Raw genomic sequence first — 19,814 nt, 5'->3', positions numbered from 1 at the left:
AAAGTCATGAATTAAAAATTAAATAATCTTTAAATCATCATTTTAAAATATTCTTCAAAATAATTTTAACTTTATTAAACAGTACACAATAACAGTCGTTATTAATTATAAATGAACAAGTCTCTTTTAGAGAAATCAAAAGAATATTTTAGTGAGTTTGTTTGTATAACTGATTGTTCCCTAATGAACTTATGAAATAAATATAGTGAAATGTTGGGTCTAACATCTGCAGTAGCGTTTTTGACAAACTGTCATCCACCACTTTTTTTTATAACGTTAGCTGTTGTTAACAACTAAAAAGTTAAAAGGCTATTGTAACTAGATTCCAAGGAATCCGAACCACTCCAAACACAGCCCCCGAGCCGTCCATGAGCCGCAATCGCGAGTTTCCGGCTTTGTTCGTAAACCCGAGCACATCAGAACGGAAAAGTCCCACGTCGGATTCTCACAAGATGTCGAGTCTTTAAAGGCTCGGCATCTCGCATATTTGGTGCCATTTCTCCATTGCTTCCAAATAGCGCACAGCTCTGCTGGGTGTTGTGCTGGGTGTTGTGCTGGGTCACACTTGTGCTGGGTCACTCTTGTGAGTCTTGCTCTGGGTCTTGTCTTGTGCTGGGTTTTGTGGGTCTTGTACTAGTCTGGTGTTTGTTTTGTGTGTCAGACAGACTGTCAGTCAGTAATCATTAGTATAGTGGGCAGAGGCTGTGTCAGTCAGTGTAGTGTAGTGTAGTGTACAGTCAGGCTGTGTCAGTCAGTGTGTCATGTTATAATTATAAGGGGCTGTGTGTCACTATAGATATTTTTCTCATTTTTTGCCACTGTTTGTGGTGTCTGGTGTGCTGCATTGCACTGCACCCCAATACACCATAGTGAGATACTCTGTCAGATGTTCAGTGTGTGATTGTTCTGCCTCCACGCAGTGTTGGACAAGCTGCGTCCTCAAAAATATATATATATATATATATATATATATATATATATATATATATATTGCTCTTTTTTATTGCTTGTGTGCACTTCACCCCAATATACCATAGTGAGATACTGTCAGAAGTACCATGTGTGATTGTTCTGCCTCCCTGCAGTGTTGGACAAGCTGCATTCTCTTTTTAAAAAATTTACATTTTTACATTTTTATTTAAATTGTATTTGTGCACTGCACCCCAATACACTATAGTGAGATACTGTCAGAGGTTCCTTGTGTGATTGTTCTGCCACTGAAAGGACTGGTTTGTATTCAAGTGTGCAATGTGCATGTCCTTTTTTTACAAGCTAAAGGTGGGTGGGTGGGCCCAGGGACAATTCCACCTTGCACCTCTTCTTTTTTCTTGAGATCCTTCTTGTTATTTTTTTATGCATTATTTTGATCATTGCTTCTTTTATTGTCTGGGCCCAAATGAATCAGTCATTTTAGTCACAGGTTTGGTAGTTCCTCTGACTGAAATGACTGGTTTGTGTTCCATTGTGCAATGTGCATGTCCTTTTTTACAAGCTGGGGGTGGCTGAGCCCAGGGACAATTCCATCTTGCATCAACATTCATTAATCCCACTGTTGTGAGGCAGTGTTTTATTGATATGTAACAAACTACCATCTGTTTGTGCCGAGGCTCTGTCGCATAGTATATGTTAGGAGCTGCACGGGCAGCGCCTCCGCTCGCCCGGCAGTCTCCTCTGTTCTTCCGGCGGTTGCCGGGTTACCGCGACGCCGTCGCGTCATCAGCCGGGATCTTCCGGCAGACAGTCAGGCTGCCGGCGTACAACCCCTTCCTCCCCTGCCGCAGCGGTTGCCAAGGCGACGGAGGATGCCTGGCGGCCGCACGGAGGAAGGGGTGTGCATGACGCCGCACGCAGCGTCAGGGTAGCGCTTGGCGCGCTATTTAAACTTGGACACTGGGACACTCAGACGCCGGCTATAGCTCCTGATTTGGCGTCCTGAGTGTTTCCGGTTCCAGGCTCCTGCTCACCCGTGGTTCCTGGTTTCTAGTCCCTGTTCCTGGCTGCCTCCAGATATCGTGCTTGCATCTGCCTGCTGACATCTTGGTGTTCAGATAAGTTGGGAGACTCTCACTCCTTGCCTCCCTTATTATCATTTATATTGTGTCAGCATATTGTGTATTGTTACACCCGTCAGCAGTTCTTATTGTGTCAGCATATTGTGTATTGTTACACCCGTCAGCAGTTCTTATTGTGTCAGCATATTGTGTATTGTTACACCCGTCAGCAGTTCTTATTGTGTCAGCATATTGTGTATTGTTACACCCGTCAGCAGTTCTTATTGTATCAGCATATTGTGTATTGTTACACCCGTCAGCAGTTCTTATTGTGTCAACATATTGTGTATTGTTACACCCGTCAGCAATTCTTAGTGTGTCGACATATTGTGTATGGTTACACCCGTCAACATCTTGGTTTGTGTCAGCATACCGTGCACTCAGCACCTGGGTACACCTTGTGTATTGTGATACCAGTCAGTTTGGCCACGGTACTTTGTCTGGCCTGCTGCCCACTGCATTTAGCACCGCGGGTCCCAGCCCAGTCCGCTATCCACTGACACCCCCCTCTGTAGGGAAGGGTGGTTCTCGCCTCCTTGGTTTCAGGTAGATTTTCCCCTTGTTTACCTCCGGCCTTGGCGGCTGCGTTGTCACTAGTAAGACCAGGTGGCATCGGGGTGGGAGCCTGACTAACGGGCTCCCACGAACGCGGCTATTATTGGTGAAGGTTAGCTTAGCACGCGTCCGCCAATTCCAAGGGGTGACAACGGAGTTAGGGTAGGCGAGATCTCCCTGTTCCTAACAGTATATTAACCAGCCAGCTTGCTGCAGACCTTGGCCTAAATTGAATGAAAACAACATTGTGAGCTGTAAAGTGGTCAAAATTGTCTGGAAAGGGCTGGAAATTAATGTTATTGAGGTTAATATTACTCTAGGGACAAAAAAAAACCAAAAAAATTAAGGGCATTTTATGACCAAAAAAAATTCTGAATCCAAAGCTTTTCACCACCGCTTGACAAATCCAAATCCCGGGGACTAATCCAAACCCAAACGCCGGCGCCCATCTCTTATTGTAACAACATACAGTTTTGTATAATGCCCCGGTTATTCACTTTATGAATCTTTTTTTTGTAAATTCATCTGTTATTAGTTAAATAACATGTTATAATAGATAAATGGATCCAATCAGAATTCTTAGCTGAACCATAACCAGAAGATTTAACTTTTTGTCCTGTATAAGGGCCTCACCCTGTGGGGTTCTAGAATGTAGCATATTATACTTCCAAGAGAATATAGTTTAAAACATGTCTCTTTTTTATTTCAGTGTGCCAGTCAATGTTATTTTTAGCAAATGTTATTTCATTGTTGTCTTTAGTGGCAGGAGGAGAAAGAAATCATGATTAAGGATAGCCGACATTTGCAGGCAAATTATGACACCTTGAAGAAAAAGTTGGATGCATTCCATAACCAGGTTTCTGAACTTCAGAAGGAGCGTGACCAGGTATTCACATGCAAACATTTGGGTTATATCAGACCCGATCACACTGCACAAATTTACATGGTGCCCGATTATTGTTAGACTGCACATAGGTATGGCCCGTAGTCTGTATGTGCAACGCCATCCTGCGATGAAAGCTTGCTACTTTTTGTGATCAATGGTCATTCACAAGGTGATTGACATTAAGTATACATCTGGGGAAAAGAAATGAAGCAAAAAAAATATTTTTTAATCAAATTCATCATTCATTAATACCATATTAGTATATTTGCAGATTCACGAGAAACCATACATTCAACAGATGTTACCCATTATTTATGGTTTAGAGCAGTGGTTCCCAACCTTTTTTCTATCCTGTACGCCTTGATTAGGCTTTTCATTGATAAGTACCCCCTCCTCTCATTTTGAAATATGGACAGTACTTAGTGGTATGCACATCCTTATGCATGTCCTTATATTAAGGTGGAGCGGAGGAGTAGTATACAGCAAGGAATCATGCCCTTCTGTGTCTAGACACTGGTTGTGTATTATCTCCAGGATTCCTGCTAACACCGGTAGGATTAATGCCGCTGCTTCCTCAGTGCAGTTCAGTGCTGGGCAGATGACTGCTGATGTCTGAGGGCAGCTTGGGAAGCTCCCAGTGGATTGCTGGTCAGGCATATGACACAACATGGTTTGTCTCCATGGCAACGGGTCTTCTTCTGCCATCAAAAGACCTTTTCATTGTCCGCCATTACCAATATTATTTTCAAGTACCCCCAACTGGTCTAGAGGTTTCAGAATCCCTCTCGAAACTTCCCACCAATAAATGTTGTAATCTGCTACAGTGATTTTAATCTCATTTGAGCAATTTAAATATATCACTCAATTGTTACAATGATTCTTGTGATTGTTCTAGCTCTAGAAACACCTCTGTGTACATATTCTCATCATTAAATCCATTTTTTATTTCATGCTTTTCTCTACTTCCAATATACTTGTTCCATTTGCCTCTTATTTGTGTCCTGTGTATATAGGCATATAAAGCGCGGGACATGGTGCAAGCTGAGATTTCCCAATTCCTGGCAGAGAAGGATTTATTAAGGAGACAGGTCATGGATCTTACAGAATGTAACTCTGAGCTGAAGCAACAGATTCAAAGTGTGGAGTTGCAGCTACAAACTCACAGGGTATGATATGCAGTTACCATACAGACACTTGATAAATAGAGGAATGACAGCTGATCTATAAGAGGAACAGGGGAACAGTGGAGTATCCATAATAGGGCCCCACTGCACACCTGAGCCTATATTCTTTAATACTAACCTCCCCAGAGTTAAAGCAACTCTACAAAATCATCAGGAAAATGGCTGCCATGCCTTTTTGCCGGAGACCTGCACATGTACAGTACATTGGTAGAGTCTACCTCTAGTGTTAATCAGCACTGCCCTCAGCCGTGTAGAGAGGAGGGGGTCCAGACAAAGGTTGCACTTGGGCCCCTTCTTAATACTCCACTGAGGAGAGAGATCAGAGGCAAAACTCTGGGAGGCAATGGAGTCATCTGCCGCCGGGCTCCTGCTCCCAAGGGGGCACCTCTCCTCCCCTGCAAGTTTAAATCAGTTAATTAAAAGCCAGAGTTCTGAGAAATATGTGCATGCTCTCTCTCTTTATATAGATACAGACATATATAGAGAGAGATATTCCTGTTCAATATATATTGAACACATTTATATTTCAGAACAGACATATATAAGGTTGTGGGGGGGGGGGGGGAATATATATCTTGCCTCCGGGCAACCGGAGTGAACTTACGCCACTGAGAGAGATTATAGCAAAGGAAGTTTGATGATGAAGGGGAGATTCCATAATACAATACATTCTTCTATACCTAAATAAGTGCATATTTGCACAAATGTACAATTGTTCCCATATAACTTACATTGTTCAGTATGTGTCTGAAGTTACCAGTTACCTATTACCTGTTATCAGCTATCAATATATCTATCCCTGGTGCCCAATATATATACCTAATAATGCCACCAGTTGGCAGCACATAAGGCAACCTGCTCCTTCATTCCCCTTCCACTGCTTTTGGTGCATTAATCTGATTCATTTAAAGCTGGAGGGGTTAAGGGACCTGAATTGGAGTAGTCGTCCAGCTCTAGAAGAGTGTATATATTATTGAAACACCCTACACTGTGTCAGGTTCTGGTGGTGGGGAAATAAATGTGATAAATGTCATCTCTACTCACAACACATCATTATTTATTAGTATTTATTATTTATTAGTATATTATTATTATTATTTATTCGGTGCTACAAAAACCTGCAACTTCATACAGGGGGAGCATGTCATATAGACATACCGAAGGCAAATAACTTACAAGAAGAAGACTAGGGACAATGAGATTTTCCCTGCAAACCAGTCAGACTGTACTGCTCACCCTATTACAGAAAGAAAAGCAGTGTTGAGTCCCCCGGTCATATCACCATACACAGCCTTAGCACAGGCCAAGGGAACCAAATATATATGCATCAGCTCCCCAAGGCAATCCAGGGGAGTGGAAGCCAGGATAAAAGCAGATAGTTAAAGCAGATGGTGTTATTTTATGGAACTGCTAGTCTCTACCCATCTTGAGTGCTAGAGCAATGATACATCTACAAGAATCAGCCTTTAAGGCACTCCAATATTCATGCACATTGTAGGATCTCTTGGAAGACATCTAAGATACAAGGGGTAAATGTAATAGTTGTTTAGTGGTCGAAGGTGCAGGACTGTATTTTTAAACTGGCAATAATTTTCCATGCAAAACCAGGTTAGTTTTGCCTTATAAATTATTGCCGATTAAAAATAATAATTTAATATTAATATTTGTAGCATTTGGTATGTAAGGGGTCACATATATATGCAGATATAAGTAGCATCTTGCATCACAAGCTGGTGCTTAGACTGGATATCCACCTGCTGTTACCATGCTGTACTGCAAGAGCATAGTATGGGTAAGGAACAATACATGTGTATAAGGACTAGGAGTAAGCAATTGTGTTATCTGTATATAACTGTAACTGAAGATAAACTATGGGATATAGCCAACTATTTGTCACGAGCAACTTTTCTCATTATCTTTATGTTTTTTTTCTGTGGGGGTGGCAGATGAGGAAAGCAGAGCAAGACTCTCCGGAGCTCTACAGCTGCTCGGCCAAACACCAGAGGCTGGTGCGGATGGATGCAATCTGTCCCTCAGAGGATGGTGACAAGGGATCCTCTTGCAGCACATCTGAGGTTTGTCATATACATCTACAAAAATGTACTGAAATTGATTACTATCTGTTTAAACGCTAATTTTAAAGTCAACATAGGTAAATGTTTTAATAGTTGTCAGCAGCATATAGCTATTGACATTGGGCCTTGGTAGAGATGAGCACAGAATTAATGTCTGTTGAAATGACAACATCCTTTTGATGAAAGTCCTGTGTGCATGTAGATGGAATTTATGCTATTTAGAGGTGTGTGACTGTACATGCAAATGAGCTCTGATAATAATGATGGATACTTGAACAGCAGATGTATAGGGACAGTGTGGTCGCATTTTTCTCTTCTTCTCAGTCAAGACAGAAAAAAAATTAATAGTCAGCCTAAGGATGGCCATCAACTATAAATATTCCCAAAACATCAATAATTGTGACCTAGTGCTCTATGTTTTTGCCATCGATAGCAGGAGTTCAGATAGCTTTCTGCCATCGATGGAGGGGAACCGATGGCGATGCAGCGTTTTTTTAAGCAAAACCCATCCCAAATGCTGTTGAAAAAGAAAAGAAAAAAACACCCTTAAAACTACAATCCCCATAATGCTCTGAGTTCGAATTAAAACCACCAGACTCTGTCTGAGTCACCGGGGCAATGAAATTGAACCCAAGACACACAGCAGCCAGCCACCGGCGAGAAGCGCGCATGCACAGAGGAAACATTGCCTATATCCCTCAAAGCTTCTTCTGCACATATGCAGCTATCTGATAGTTGGAACCATCAATTGTAGATGGTAGAATGCTTTATAACCATTGATGGTCCCTGCTAAAATAGCCTTCGATTGCAACCATCGATGGAGGATGTGTCGATGGCCATCCCTAAGTCAGTCCGGCTTGCCTCAGCTTTTGCTATAACAATCTATTTGATTGGGTTAGAAGTATTACTCAGTGGAAGCATCAGGACCTACTTTATTTGGTGTTTAAAACTACTGGCAGCAGGATCTAGAGCAGGGCTGGGCAACACCGGCCCTCCAGATGTTAGTGAACTACACATCCCAGGATGCTTTGCATTAGTTTTGCTATGTGGCCATGCTGAAACTGATGCAAGGCATGCTGGGATGGATGTGTTGCCCAGCCCTGATCTAGAGCAAGGTCCAGGCATAAGGCGTCTTCTGTTTATTACCAGTTTTACATATTTGTGATGGTTTTTAGCTTTTAGAGATGTAGCAAAATATATTTGCAAATATGTTTTCTTCAAAGTGATCCAATGGCTAATTAAGAAAAATCCACTTAACTTTTAATTGCATAGCACCTAGATATCACATAAAGGAGCAGATGCATTAAGCCTGGTGAAGAGATAATCTAGAGAAAAAGTTGAGATAAAGTGGAAGGAGATTACGCTCCAGCCAATCAGCTGTGTTTAAAATATGACAGTTGGGAGTTGATTGGCTGGAGTGTTATCTACCTCCACTTTAATTCTAGTTTATCTCTTCGCCAGGCTTAATACATCTGCCCCAAAGTGTGTGATCACTCACATCAGCCATTCCTCTGGGCACAGACTACAGACAGTTATTTTTATCTGTTTAGTCTTGGCAGGATCTAAGTTGCCCAGCAAACAGTGACCTTGGAGAAAACATCTCTTGCAGCTCCCTGCATGATGATTATCTGACGGGGCTTTCTAAAAGGTAAGATGAGAAGGGAGGGAAGGATATTCCCACCTTCATTGTGCTTGTATCTGGGGAGATGCCTCCCCTCTTTCTTTGTACTCTTGTTGCAGAGAAACTGGAAAAGGACTCGGGATATAAAGGTGCCCAAGAGCCCACTGCATATTTCAGTCAATAATACCCCTTTTACACCAAATACATTTCCCGGGTTAATGTCCTAAAAACCAGCAGACTAGCCAGAGAAATGCTCAGGGTTGAACAGGGGTAAGACATGGTGAAGGTTAATGGATGTTGCATGCATGAATGTGCCGTCCATTCACCTAAGAGAGACAGAGGCTGAGGGCAGCCCAGCAGCAACTTTCCCTAGTGCTGGGCTTGCATAGGCTTATGTAGGCACAGCAGGGTGTCCGACTGGCTTATTTCTTTGCGCTTAAAATTGATATTATCTCCAAGTGCCGGCGTTGAAGACGCTGGGTCGGATCCGGGATTTTGGTGTAAAAGAGATAGAAGTGTCTTGTATGGATATAAACTTCCTACTGCAATTTATTTCTAGTTACCCTAATACCCTTGCTTATCTAATTATTTATTGGGGCAACTCCAAGTAGGATGTGGGTGTGTACATTCTAGTTTTGTAATTACTCCTTGAATTTAGTACTGCTTTCAATGGTTTAGACCTGCAGCTCACAGCCAGATTAAAGACTATGGGGGACACTAGTCTGAAGAGCTGTGGGGACCCACCTGTGACTAACAGAGCATTGGGCTATTTCTATTCATGATTCACTTCACATAAGTAGCAGTAACTATTTTAATAGCATATCATACACCTACATCCTGATATGAACACACTAGACACAAATCAAGCTGCACCGTGGTACAGCAGGCAACACACTCCTACACTACATGCAGACTGTCGGGTGGCGGGAAACAATGCAAAGTTTCAGCCACTCATGAAGGGAGGGTTCCATAAGTCCAATTAAATTAATTTCTTAATTCACTTCACACATTACAGCTGCGCCCAAGACCTCCCCTACCTTCTGGAAGCAGAAAGGACAGATACGGACTTTGAATATGTAACAGAGTACAAAAAAGGTAAAAGACACACTGATATACAGAATATATACACTTGGGGGGGGGTATTCAATCCCCGCTGCTATTTCAGACAGGGGAATAGCGGCGGGCGCCTATTCACTGCTGTCTTGTCCGACAGCATTGAAGAGGCAGATCGACAGAATGGGCCCGACTTTGAAACCTGTTTGGCCCGTTTTGTCGATTACACCCATGATTTGTCACAATCATGGACGAATCTCTAAAATCCACGGCCCCCTTTTCGCCAGCCACGAAGCGAGACATTGAATCCCACCTGGCGATATGCTGTCGAGCCAAATGAAAATGGGCCAGGGTCACGGCTGTTGGGACAGATCGACAGGTGTGACCTGGGATTCAATACCCCGTTATAGCTCACAAATATATTATGATTTTCACCATTTCCTATCGTGCACTTAACCAATCAAATTTAGGAGAAGTTGTGTACAAATTGATATGTTTTCTGTTCACTATATTTTTGGGTATTTAGCTCTCCGTTTCAAGTACTGTAGATAGAGTTGGTACAAGATGGAACCTATAGATGAGACTTAGAAATGACAGTACAGGAGAAGGCAAGGGAGCAGAAGACCAAATTCAAAGAAAGAAATGAGTGGGCTGGGATAAGAATTACAACATGTAGAAAAGAAGATGAAGGACGACAAAAAGAGTGGAGTATATTTTCCCACTATTGAGTAATTGCTAGGGACATTGCCAAAACACTGGGGCCCTACTATACATCTGTGACAGAGTAGGCATCTCTGGGATTTAATTTATTTCCTCCAATCCGTCTGGGGCGGCAGAGCGGTATATGAAAGGGGTATTAGTAGCATAAGAGTGGGCAAGGCAGCCTGTAACTATATGCTGCTTTGATGTATTTATAAAGGAACCATAATGTCAGTGCTTCAATTGTGCATAATTGGTAATAATTATGTAAATGAATTGCAATGCAGTGTACTATATGGTGTTACTAATAGAAAGGGAAGCATGGGGGATCCTTAGAACACTGTGCACATTCCACGCTACCAGAAACATCATGGTTACATGATATCATTATACCATTAAGTAGGTTACCATAAAAGTAAAAGGGATTATGATTATTTATCTGAGTGGATTTCCTTTTAACATAGAGCCCATGTCAGACAGTGATTGACCCCAAGCCCTTGTGGTCATATAAACCAACACACTTCCTTTTTGTTTTCTTCTGGAGGCTGCCATAGCCAAACTTGGGGTTCCACCACACTGCCAACCACCCCATGGCTGCTTAGCACGAGGCTGCATTTCAGGAAATTGTGCCTTACGAAAACCAGCCCCTTACTGACAGCACTTAGGCTATTCCTGACAGCCTCCAGCTGTGGGTTAATGTGCAAAAATAGTACAAGTTATCCTATATATCTTGTGTACTAAGCAAGCTGCCTTTACATGTGTGTTTTACTGTAATTTGCAGTGGTGGTTTTTACCTATGGGCTGCAGGGCTGCAGCCCCCCCATGTAAAATCCACCACTGTAGTCAGAACTGCGGAGAAGATACTCGTGACAGACCTTCCCTCTGTCCAGGACCTGTACCTATCCAGAGCAAAAAAGCAGGCAACGAAGATAGACAAGGATAGACCAACTTCATCCTAGATATGTCTTGTTTAACCTGCTGCCATCAGGCAGACGCTACAGGGCTATTCCCACCAGGTCCACCAGAAGCCTAAAAAGTTTATTTCCTCAAGCGGTTCACCCGTTGACACGTGAACTTATGAACAGCTCACTGTCTAGTCGTGCCTTAACCCTTTGCACATAATCTAACACAGTGTCCCCTCGAAATAACTTTCTATATGACTGTACATGTTCCCGCTCCAGTTTTATTGTTTATACTGTATGCTGTTTACTTGTTACCTACCTGGCTGCTGCACAGCAAACCGGAAACAAATTCCTAGTATACGCAAGTATACCTGGCCAATAAAGCTGATTCTGATTCTAAAGTTTAAAAAAAAACCACGGGAACTCATAGCATTTCATATTAGAGGAACTAATAACTCTGCCAGACTGAAATACTTTGAGAGTTCTGTGATGCATGTTGGCCTCCACAATCTTTGACTTAGCCAATAACTTTCATTTACAATGCAGGGCCTGGCCAAAGAACTTCAATGGGGTTTTCCCACAATACCATGAGGAAACCCCACCGTAATGTACTGTAGAAATATACTGATAACATACAGTAAGGTATGTTATAGTTACTTGCCTAAAGCATTACAGGGAGATTGAAGAGATACACCTACAAACACAAAGTTTGCTGACGTCAAACTGTAAATGATCTCCAAAGCAGTTATATAGTTCAGCGCAAATGAACTATACATGCAAGGGTAATATACACAGGGCCAGTGCAAGGCACCGGAGCGCCCCAGGCGAGTCGGGGTGGGGGCGCCCCAGTGCCATGGTGTGTGTGTGTGTGGGGGGGTACCTGTTGCGCCTTCTGGGGAGGAAGGGGTGTCTATTCCGGGATCTGACAGGAGCCTGCACGGGTACCTGTCCTGCGACGCTTTGTGTATAAACCTGGCGGCGGCGGGGGTCCCTGCAGTGAATAATAAATAATTAGCTCTATCCGGCGGTCGGGCGGGAAGCGCATCCGTTTTGAAAACACTGGCCGCACGCTGATTGGCTGAATCAGCGTGCGGCCAGTGTTTTCAAAATAGAAGCGCTTCCCGCGCCGCCGCATAGTGCTAGTTATTTATTATTCACTGCAGGGACCCCCGCCGCCACCAGGTTTATACACAAAGCGTCGCAGGACAGGTACCCGCGCAGGCTCCTGTCAGATCCCAGAATAGACACACCTTCCTCCCCAGATGGCACAACAGGTACCCCGTGGCATGGGGGGCGAAATGCCGCCCTCCAGTGGCCGGCGCTCTAGGCAAATGCCTAGACTTGCCTAGTGGTGGCGCCGGCCCTGAATATACAGTATAAATTCAGTAACTTTTATTGAATTTTAAAGGAATACACCTATACCAAAAACAAGGCTAAGGGTAGACATTTAAGACATAGGGGATATGCAACATTCCAGCATTAAATGGTAATACAGATTGTGAAAAGATATACAGTACATTGGGATCAGGATATGTAAATTACTACCAATACAAGTAAATAAGAGCCCAACCACCCGAAGGCTCCATTCGGGGTTGTTTAGACAAATATAAACAAGTGTATGTGATGATAGAGGATGTGGATATTAAAGAGTACAAAGCCACCCTGAATTGAGCAAACCTAGAATAATAGCATATCCGGTTAGAATCAAAAAATCAATGACTGTCTACCTATTTAAGTAAAAATGAACAAAACCCAAATTAAACCTTCCCATAACTACCCCAAAACAAACCTCCCCATATCCCCCCACCCTGTATAACCTAACGGTTCAATGTTATAGGTAGAAACTGGGACATTCCCTCGCATATCATCTAGCTGGCGAAGCAGTCTGACAGTAGATCCATGAATTGCTCCTAGTATTTGTTGTAGAGATGGTTCCATGGTCATGTATAGAAATCGCACGTATCAGGATTTATGGGACTATCCAAAAAGCAAACTGGCAGCAATAGGATAAACACAATATAAAATGATGGCGGCTAGCACACCACCAAGTGTAGGACAGTGCCAGTATAATGTGTTTCAGGATGTATGTAACTCAGGGAGTCCAAAGGCAGAACACTGTTAGCAGTGTCTTGACCAAGTATCCAAACAGGTACAATGTTGCCGGCCCACCAATTGTACCGCATCAGGCACTACTCACTGCTGCAGAACCGTCAGACAGCCTCACCAAAATGTGTTGTATACAGCAGCAAACAGGGAGCTCCAAGTCACTCCGGCACCAGCCAGCCGTCACAAGGTTCAAAGAGCCCCCCAACAGGTGCCCCAGTCCAGCGAACGGGCAAGCGGGGCAAGAACGCGCAGCCCCCCCCCCAAAAGTGAGTTCTGCGAGTTTCGCCTTGTCTATTTCTGTATTGTGCTATTATTTTGAAGTTTGTCATATGCTTACGTCCACTTAAAGGGCATCACAATTAAGTTCCAATCAAAAGATTTTATTTTACAAGCTAAAATTACCTGTCTGTTGTTCTTAGTCTATTATTTGGGCGATTTGTGTGTCAGTATTGTGTTCAATTTTTCTAAAGGTTTGTACACACGGTGAGATGTGGCGGTTTTCGATATATATTCAAAATCAGCAGGCACCGGAACCTAACAGGGTGGGAGGGACTTCGTGGTGAGGGAGCGGGGCCATGATGCTTTGAGCAAACATGGCCCTCCTTTCTAACTAGCAGATCAAAGCAGAAATAGACTTGCCTGCACAGTGTATTTCTGCTTTTGATCCTGATGCTGCAGGGCCACGCATCGGGATCAAATGTGGCTAACACTGTGCGATTCAGGGTCACTTTCTATCCTGAATCGCACCCTGTGTATATAGCATTAGAGTGGCCTCCATAATCTGACTTAGCCAAAAGCATCCACTTACAATGCAGAGCTCAGCCAAAGCACGTCAATATATACAGTGGGGTTTTCCCCACACTGCAGCAATATACTGCTAGCGTAAGGTATGCTGTAAGCATACTTGCCTAAAGCATTTCTGAGAGAGTGTGAAACAAACACCTATACAAATATTGCTCATGTCTACTGTAAAATGATCACCAAAGCTGTTGCATATTTGAACACACATAAACTAAATCTATAATGAGGGTAATATAGAAAGTAAAGACTGTTTGCCTGCTTTAAAAAAAAAAAAAAAGATGGCCAGATGTATCAAGCTTCAAAAAGCGATAAAGTGGAGAGTGATAAAAAAACAGCCAGTCATTTTTCAAACCTAACCTGGCAGTTAGGGGCTGATTGGCCGGCTGTTTATCACTCTCCATTTTATCACTTTTTAAGCTTGATACTGTACATCTGGCCCAAAGTGCCTTTGTCTATTTCTCGTCATAATCACCTCCTTCATTTGAGCCTTTATCATATTTGTACGTGACCAGGAGCGGATTGGCTCACCGGGAAATGAGGCCATTTCCCGGTGGGCTGGCCCAATACTCATTAAAACCGGGTCGCCGCGCTCCCCCTGGACTGGCTAGGCACTTTGCCAAAAACCACAATGGCCGCGGGAGGGATGCTGCACATAGTGATAGCGCACAGCACCTCCCATGGGCCTTCTGCGGCTGCTGGGAACACGCAGGGGTAGGCAGTGGGTTACCAATACATGCGGCGCTGTCAGGTGATCCGGGAGCTGAGCTGCTGCTGCCCTGTGCCTTGGAGCCAGCCAGCTCCTTCACTGCAGAGGAGAGGTTCCTGAAACTCCCAGCTCCCCCCCCCCACACCCATCACATACACCTCCACCACCACCCCCCACCCACCCCCGCATTACATACACCGCCACCACCACCCCAGCTCCCCCGCTTTACATATTACATACACCGCCGGCAAAACTTCATCTCACATTCATTTTCAAAACTTTTACCAGAAACTCCTTGAGCTTTGTGAAAAGGGGAAAATTGCTTAGAGCAAGGCCTGTGCTATAGGCTAAATGATGATCACAATCTGCCCAAACTTAATACACAAGTGAAGGGTGAAATGATCGATCTTTGTCATGCGCTTTTGTTTGACCATTATTGAACACGTAACACTAGTTTCTCAACTCAGCCTACACCTGCTTTAATTGACGGTAAATTTTGTCAGATCTCCTATTCTTCGTATTCAGGAACATTCCTCATTGTTGGAGGGATTTTGAATGATATGGTTAAATATAATGATGTACATCAACGGCAAAAACAATAATAACAGTTTGATACTTGCCGAGTATGAATTGGGGAGGGTTAATAACCTGTTGGACAGGAATGCGCAAACAGGCATTACTGTACATAATGGGTTATCCGCATATATCATGGTGCTGCGTTACTAGGACCAAAATGCACATTTCCTTATAACTTCTTCAGGTGCCCATACACGTTACAATTATTGTATACAATATTGTATACAATATCGCATCTCATCGCATCTCAGTTTTGCAATGAGATCAGATGAGATCTAGTACAAAAAGTATGTGCTGCACATACTTTTTGTACTAGATCTCATCTCATGTCATCTCATCGCAAAACCGAGATGCGATGAGATGTGATATTGTATACAATAATTGTAACGTGTATGGGCACCTTAAGTTTGACAGACTGTCAGACCGTCTCACTGCTCTGTATGTTACTGCCCAGTCTTGTTTTGCTACGGTTTGTCTGTTTATAAGTGCTACAGCCTATACTGATACTATTTAAATAAGTATTAATTTATGTTGATACAGTCACATATTACAGAGACTGTGACAATGCCTCATTGAGGCCCTTATTCTGATCGGTGCGGCCGGATCCGAATATGCGGCCAGGACCGTGCGTGCGAAACCCCGCCTTCCATACGGATCGCCAACTCCGTCCGTCCGCGGCAAGAAGCTGTCCGAATGGACCGCACGTGTATTTTTCATGGAATACGCCTCCTCCATCTCAGGGAACCTCCCCCATCATTCGATGGTCGCAGACCATCGAATGCAGGACCGAGTGTTCCACCAGCTCCCGCAACCTCAGACCACACGGACATTTTTCTGTGCAAAAGCAGGGATCTGGGCGGGCAGCTGACATCCGGCGATGTCATATGTCCGCCCCCTACACGTGCGTCACGGCCGCATTGACATACGTACGCCCAGCGTTTGCATGGGAACGCCCATGAAACGCGGAGCGTACGCATATGGTAATGAGCCCAAATAGCCCTTCACGCCCCTCTCCACCCCCTGGTCGGAGTGTTCACATTTCATGCGGGATTTGGCCGTACGCCCCGCTCGCACATGCGCAGAGACGCCTCTGCACATGCGCAGACACAAAACATCGGCGGCACGAACGCACGCGGATATTACCGCACCAACCAGAATAAGGGCCTGAGTTATGACGGTGTTCTTATAAAAATCAGAATCAGCTTTATTGGGCCCGCCCTTACTCAAGAGCAACGTGTAAACTAATCAAGCTCTCTTACATTCCCAAAAATGTTCACTATTATTTTGTGTTTCAGATCTCCAGTTGTTTTCAAATATGGAAATAAATGATTTCAGGTAATTAGGCTACAAATTAGCTTTATTTTCCTTTGTTCCTAACAAGAGTGAAGAAACCTGGGTAAAATGACTTGCACACTTTTATCCAGTATAGCAAAACCTTACTGCACAGGTTTTCAAACTCGGTCCTCAGGACCCCACACAGTGCATGTTTTGCAGGTCTCCCCACAGAATCACAAGTGAAATAATGAGATCCACCTGTGGATTTTTTTAAATGTGTCAGTCAGTAATGAGTGCACCTGCCGGGTAACTTGGAAAACGTGAACTGTGTGGGGTTCTGAGGACCGAGTTTGGGAACCACTGCATAACTTTCATCTCAGATCCATTTTCCATTACAATATGTCTGTAACCGGTTGTCTCTAGCAGTCAGTGATGCAATTATTAAAGAGGTATAATCTATACAATTGCAAAGTATTTTTCAAAAAATGGTACAGAATTTACTACATACATTCACAGCTTTAGTATATTACTAATATTAGGACCTTCCATCCAATTTCACTGTAATACAGCATGTTCCACGTGCAGAAAGTGCATCTACAGTATGTGAGTCACAAGTCATACTTTGTGTACACTTTTAATAAGGATGTCTCAAGAGGTTATGAAGGTAGTTCAGGAATTTGGTAAGTTTAGCTGAAGTGAAGGACCTAAATATTTGCAGGCAAGGGGAGATCATAAGCTTTGTACACACGGGGGCGATAGGGGCTGAAATCGATGGGAATATGGTCGCTGAGCGACCATATTGTGCTTGATTGGAGTGTGCACCAGCGATAAATCGCCAGGTGCGCGCTCCCGTTTTCAGCCCCTGAATGGTCGCTGGTCGGAGGAGCATGCTCCTCCGACCAGCGACATCCACTGCCTCTTCTCCCGGCAGTGTGTCATTTTCATCTGCGACCATCTCTGGTCGCAGATGAAAACGGGACACTGAGCAATATGATTGCTGAGCAATATATTGCTAGCAATATATTGCCAGCGATCATATTGCCCCATGTGTCACAGAGCATAGCCCAACTCTCAGCCACCATGTACAGCCTAGCTACCAGTTGTAGTATATAAATCACTTTGCACTTGCACAGATCTTATTTTGTATTATAGAGTGTCCCAAGAGGGGCTGATTGCTATAAGGCAGGCATTCCCAACCACGGTCCTCAAGGCACACCAACAGTGCAGGTTTTAGTGATATCCAGGATTCAGCACAGATGGTTTCATCAGAATCCCTCAGATACTAATTAAGTCACCTGTGCTCAAGTCTGGATATCTACAAAACCTGCACTGTTAGTGTGCCTTGAGGACCGTGGTTGGGAATGCCTGCTATAAGGCATTGGCCCAATCTTCTATTTGCGTAGTCCCAGTAATCTCTTTTGAGAACCCTTATTATACCATGTTATGGATTAGGACTAGGCTGTTTGAATTGATTGTGTAAAACCAGATTTACACTTGAATTTCTGTTTGCTAATCTGATTATTATTATTATTATTGCTTGTCTCTCTGACAGATGCCACCCCCTTTTCATTCCTCCCAAACCTCTTTCATTTATTTATAAGATTTAACAAAAGAAGGGGATTCATTTAAGTTACAAACACCGCAGAACATGATATGCAATCATTTTTGAGTATTATTTAAATGTTATTATATCACTTAATCAGACAATAAGCATGAATGCACCATATACTCTTCTTACTTACTGGACATACGTTAATGTTACATAATGTCCCAGTGCTATGAAATATTTGAGAAAAAAATGACTGCAAATACTTTTACAAGAAGTGTTGTACCCCATTTTCCACCTTACTTTTTGCTTTTTATTTTTTTCTCTCTCTCCCTCTCCCTGTCTGTCCTGTGATTCATTTTTGGGCGTAAATTTAATTCTTTTCTACCTCTCCCTTGATTTTTGCAGCCCAGTACGGAGGCGCCATGCTCAGAGAATAACCAGCCGAATGACAATAATTGCATTTCAGGGCGATGACCTTCTAAAGCAGATGAGTATAATTGGAGGGAACAGAACAGGTATCTTCATCCATCAAGTGACCCAGAAGTCAGCAGCTGATGAAATGTCCCTAATGCCAGGATACCAGATCCTGGCGGTAAGTTACTATACTATGACTATGTAACATCTATATCAGTATAAAATATTCCTAATGCCTTATGTTAGCTTCATGGATTATGAACAAATCCAATACCAATGGCCAAATGGGCTGATTCTGTTTCACTTGCAAAAGCAAATTCTCACCCTAATGGACAAAACCATGTGCACTGCAGTGGGGCAGATGTAACATGTGCAGAGATAGTTAGATTTGGGTGAGGTATTTTATTTCTGTGCTGAGTAAATATTGACTGCTTTATTTTTACACTGCAATATAGATATCAGTTTGAAGTACAAACCCCACCCAAATCTAACGTTCTCTGCACATGTTAACTATGCTGCCCTGCAGGTGGGGCAGATGTAACATGCACAAATAAAGTGCAGTTCTGGGCACCGCACTATAAAATGGACATCATAGAATTAGAAAAAATCCAAAGATGAGCAACAAAGCTTATTAGGGGAATGGAGAATTTAAGCTATGAGAAAAGATTAAACAATTTGGGACTATTTACACTAGAGAAAAGACGTTTAAGGGGGGATATGCTCAACATGTATAAATATATTAGGGGCCAATATAAGAAACTGTCAAACGCCCTTTTTTCTACTAGAAAGGAATCTAGGACGCGAGGGCATGAGTTTAGATTAGAAGAAAAGAGATTTTGTTCATCAATAATAAAAAAATTCTTTACAGTCAGAGCATTCAAACTTTGGAACTCTCTTCCTGAGGAAGTGGTGTCGGCAGACACTATAAATATGTTTAAAATAAGGTTGGATAAACATTTATTGGTTAAAAACATATATGGGTACGAATAAGTAACATAATCTGTCTTTAAAATATCATACTGTAACATACAGTACAACAAGGGATAAGCTACTATAAACATAGGTTGAACTAGATGGATGCAAGTCTTTATTCAGCCTCACCTACTATGTAAATAAGTAAATAGATCTAGATTCAGCAGAGGTGTATCCAAACTCAGATATGTATTGCAGTTAAAAGCTGTCTGACATTTGACTTCCGGTTCCGGCTCTCTGATGAGAGGAGGCTGAGCGCTGCAGCTCCGCTCACGAGGCCGCCCAAAACACACTTAAACAGGCAGATTCGCCTCCCTGACGCCGCCATCCACCAGCCCTCCCTCCCCAGAAACCTCACGCTGCATGGAGAAGCAGCTAACAGCGATGCC

At 43.1% G+C, this 19,814-nt stretch overlaps 1 protein-coding gene across 1 annotated transcript in view; it reads left to right on the top strand.

Moving 5' to 3' along the window:
* CARD14 (caspase recruitment domain family member 14) overlaps window positions 1-19,814 on the top strand; it is a 79,205-nt gene that overhangs the window by 30,294 nt on the left and 29,097 nt on the right. Inside the window, 8 exon segments of the mRNA XM_083148627.1 lie at window positions 3,367-3,492; window positions 4,506-4,658; window positions 6,623-6,751; window positions 8,302-8,399; window positions 9,388-9,467; window positions 16,511-16,558; window positions 17,133-17,145; window positions 18,445-18,631. Of these exon segments, the coding sequence (XP_083004753.1) occupies window positions 3,367-3,492; window positions 4,506-4,658; window positions 6,623-6,751; window positions 8,302-8,399; window positions 9,388-9,467; window positions 16,511-16,558; window positions 17,133-17,145; window positions 18,445-18,631 (834 nt within the window).

This window comes from Crinia signifera, chromosome 6, assembly GCF_055691185.1.
Source record: "Crinia signifera chromosome 6, ASM5569118v1, whole genome shotgun sequence".
Classification (NCBI taxonomy): Eukaryota; Metazoa; Chordata; class Amphibia; order Anura; family Myobatrachidae; genus Crinia; species Crinia signifera.
Note: the sequence above shows the minus strand (reverse complement) of the source record. Positions and strands in the feature narration are given on the sequence as shown.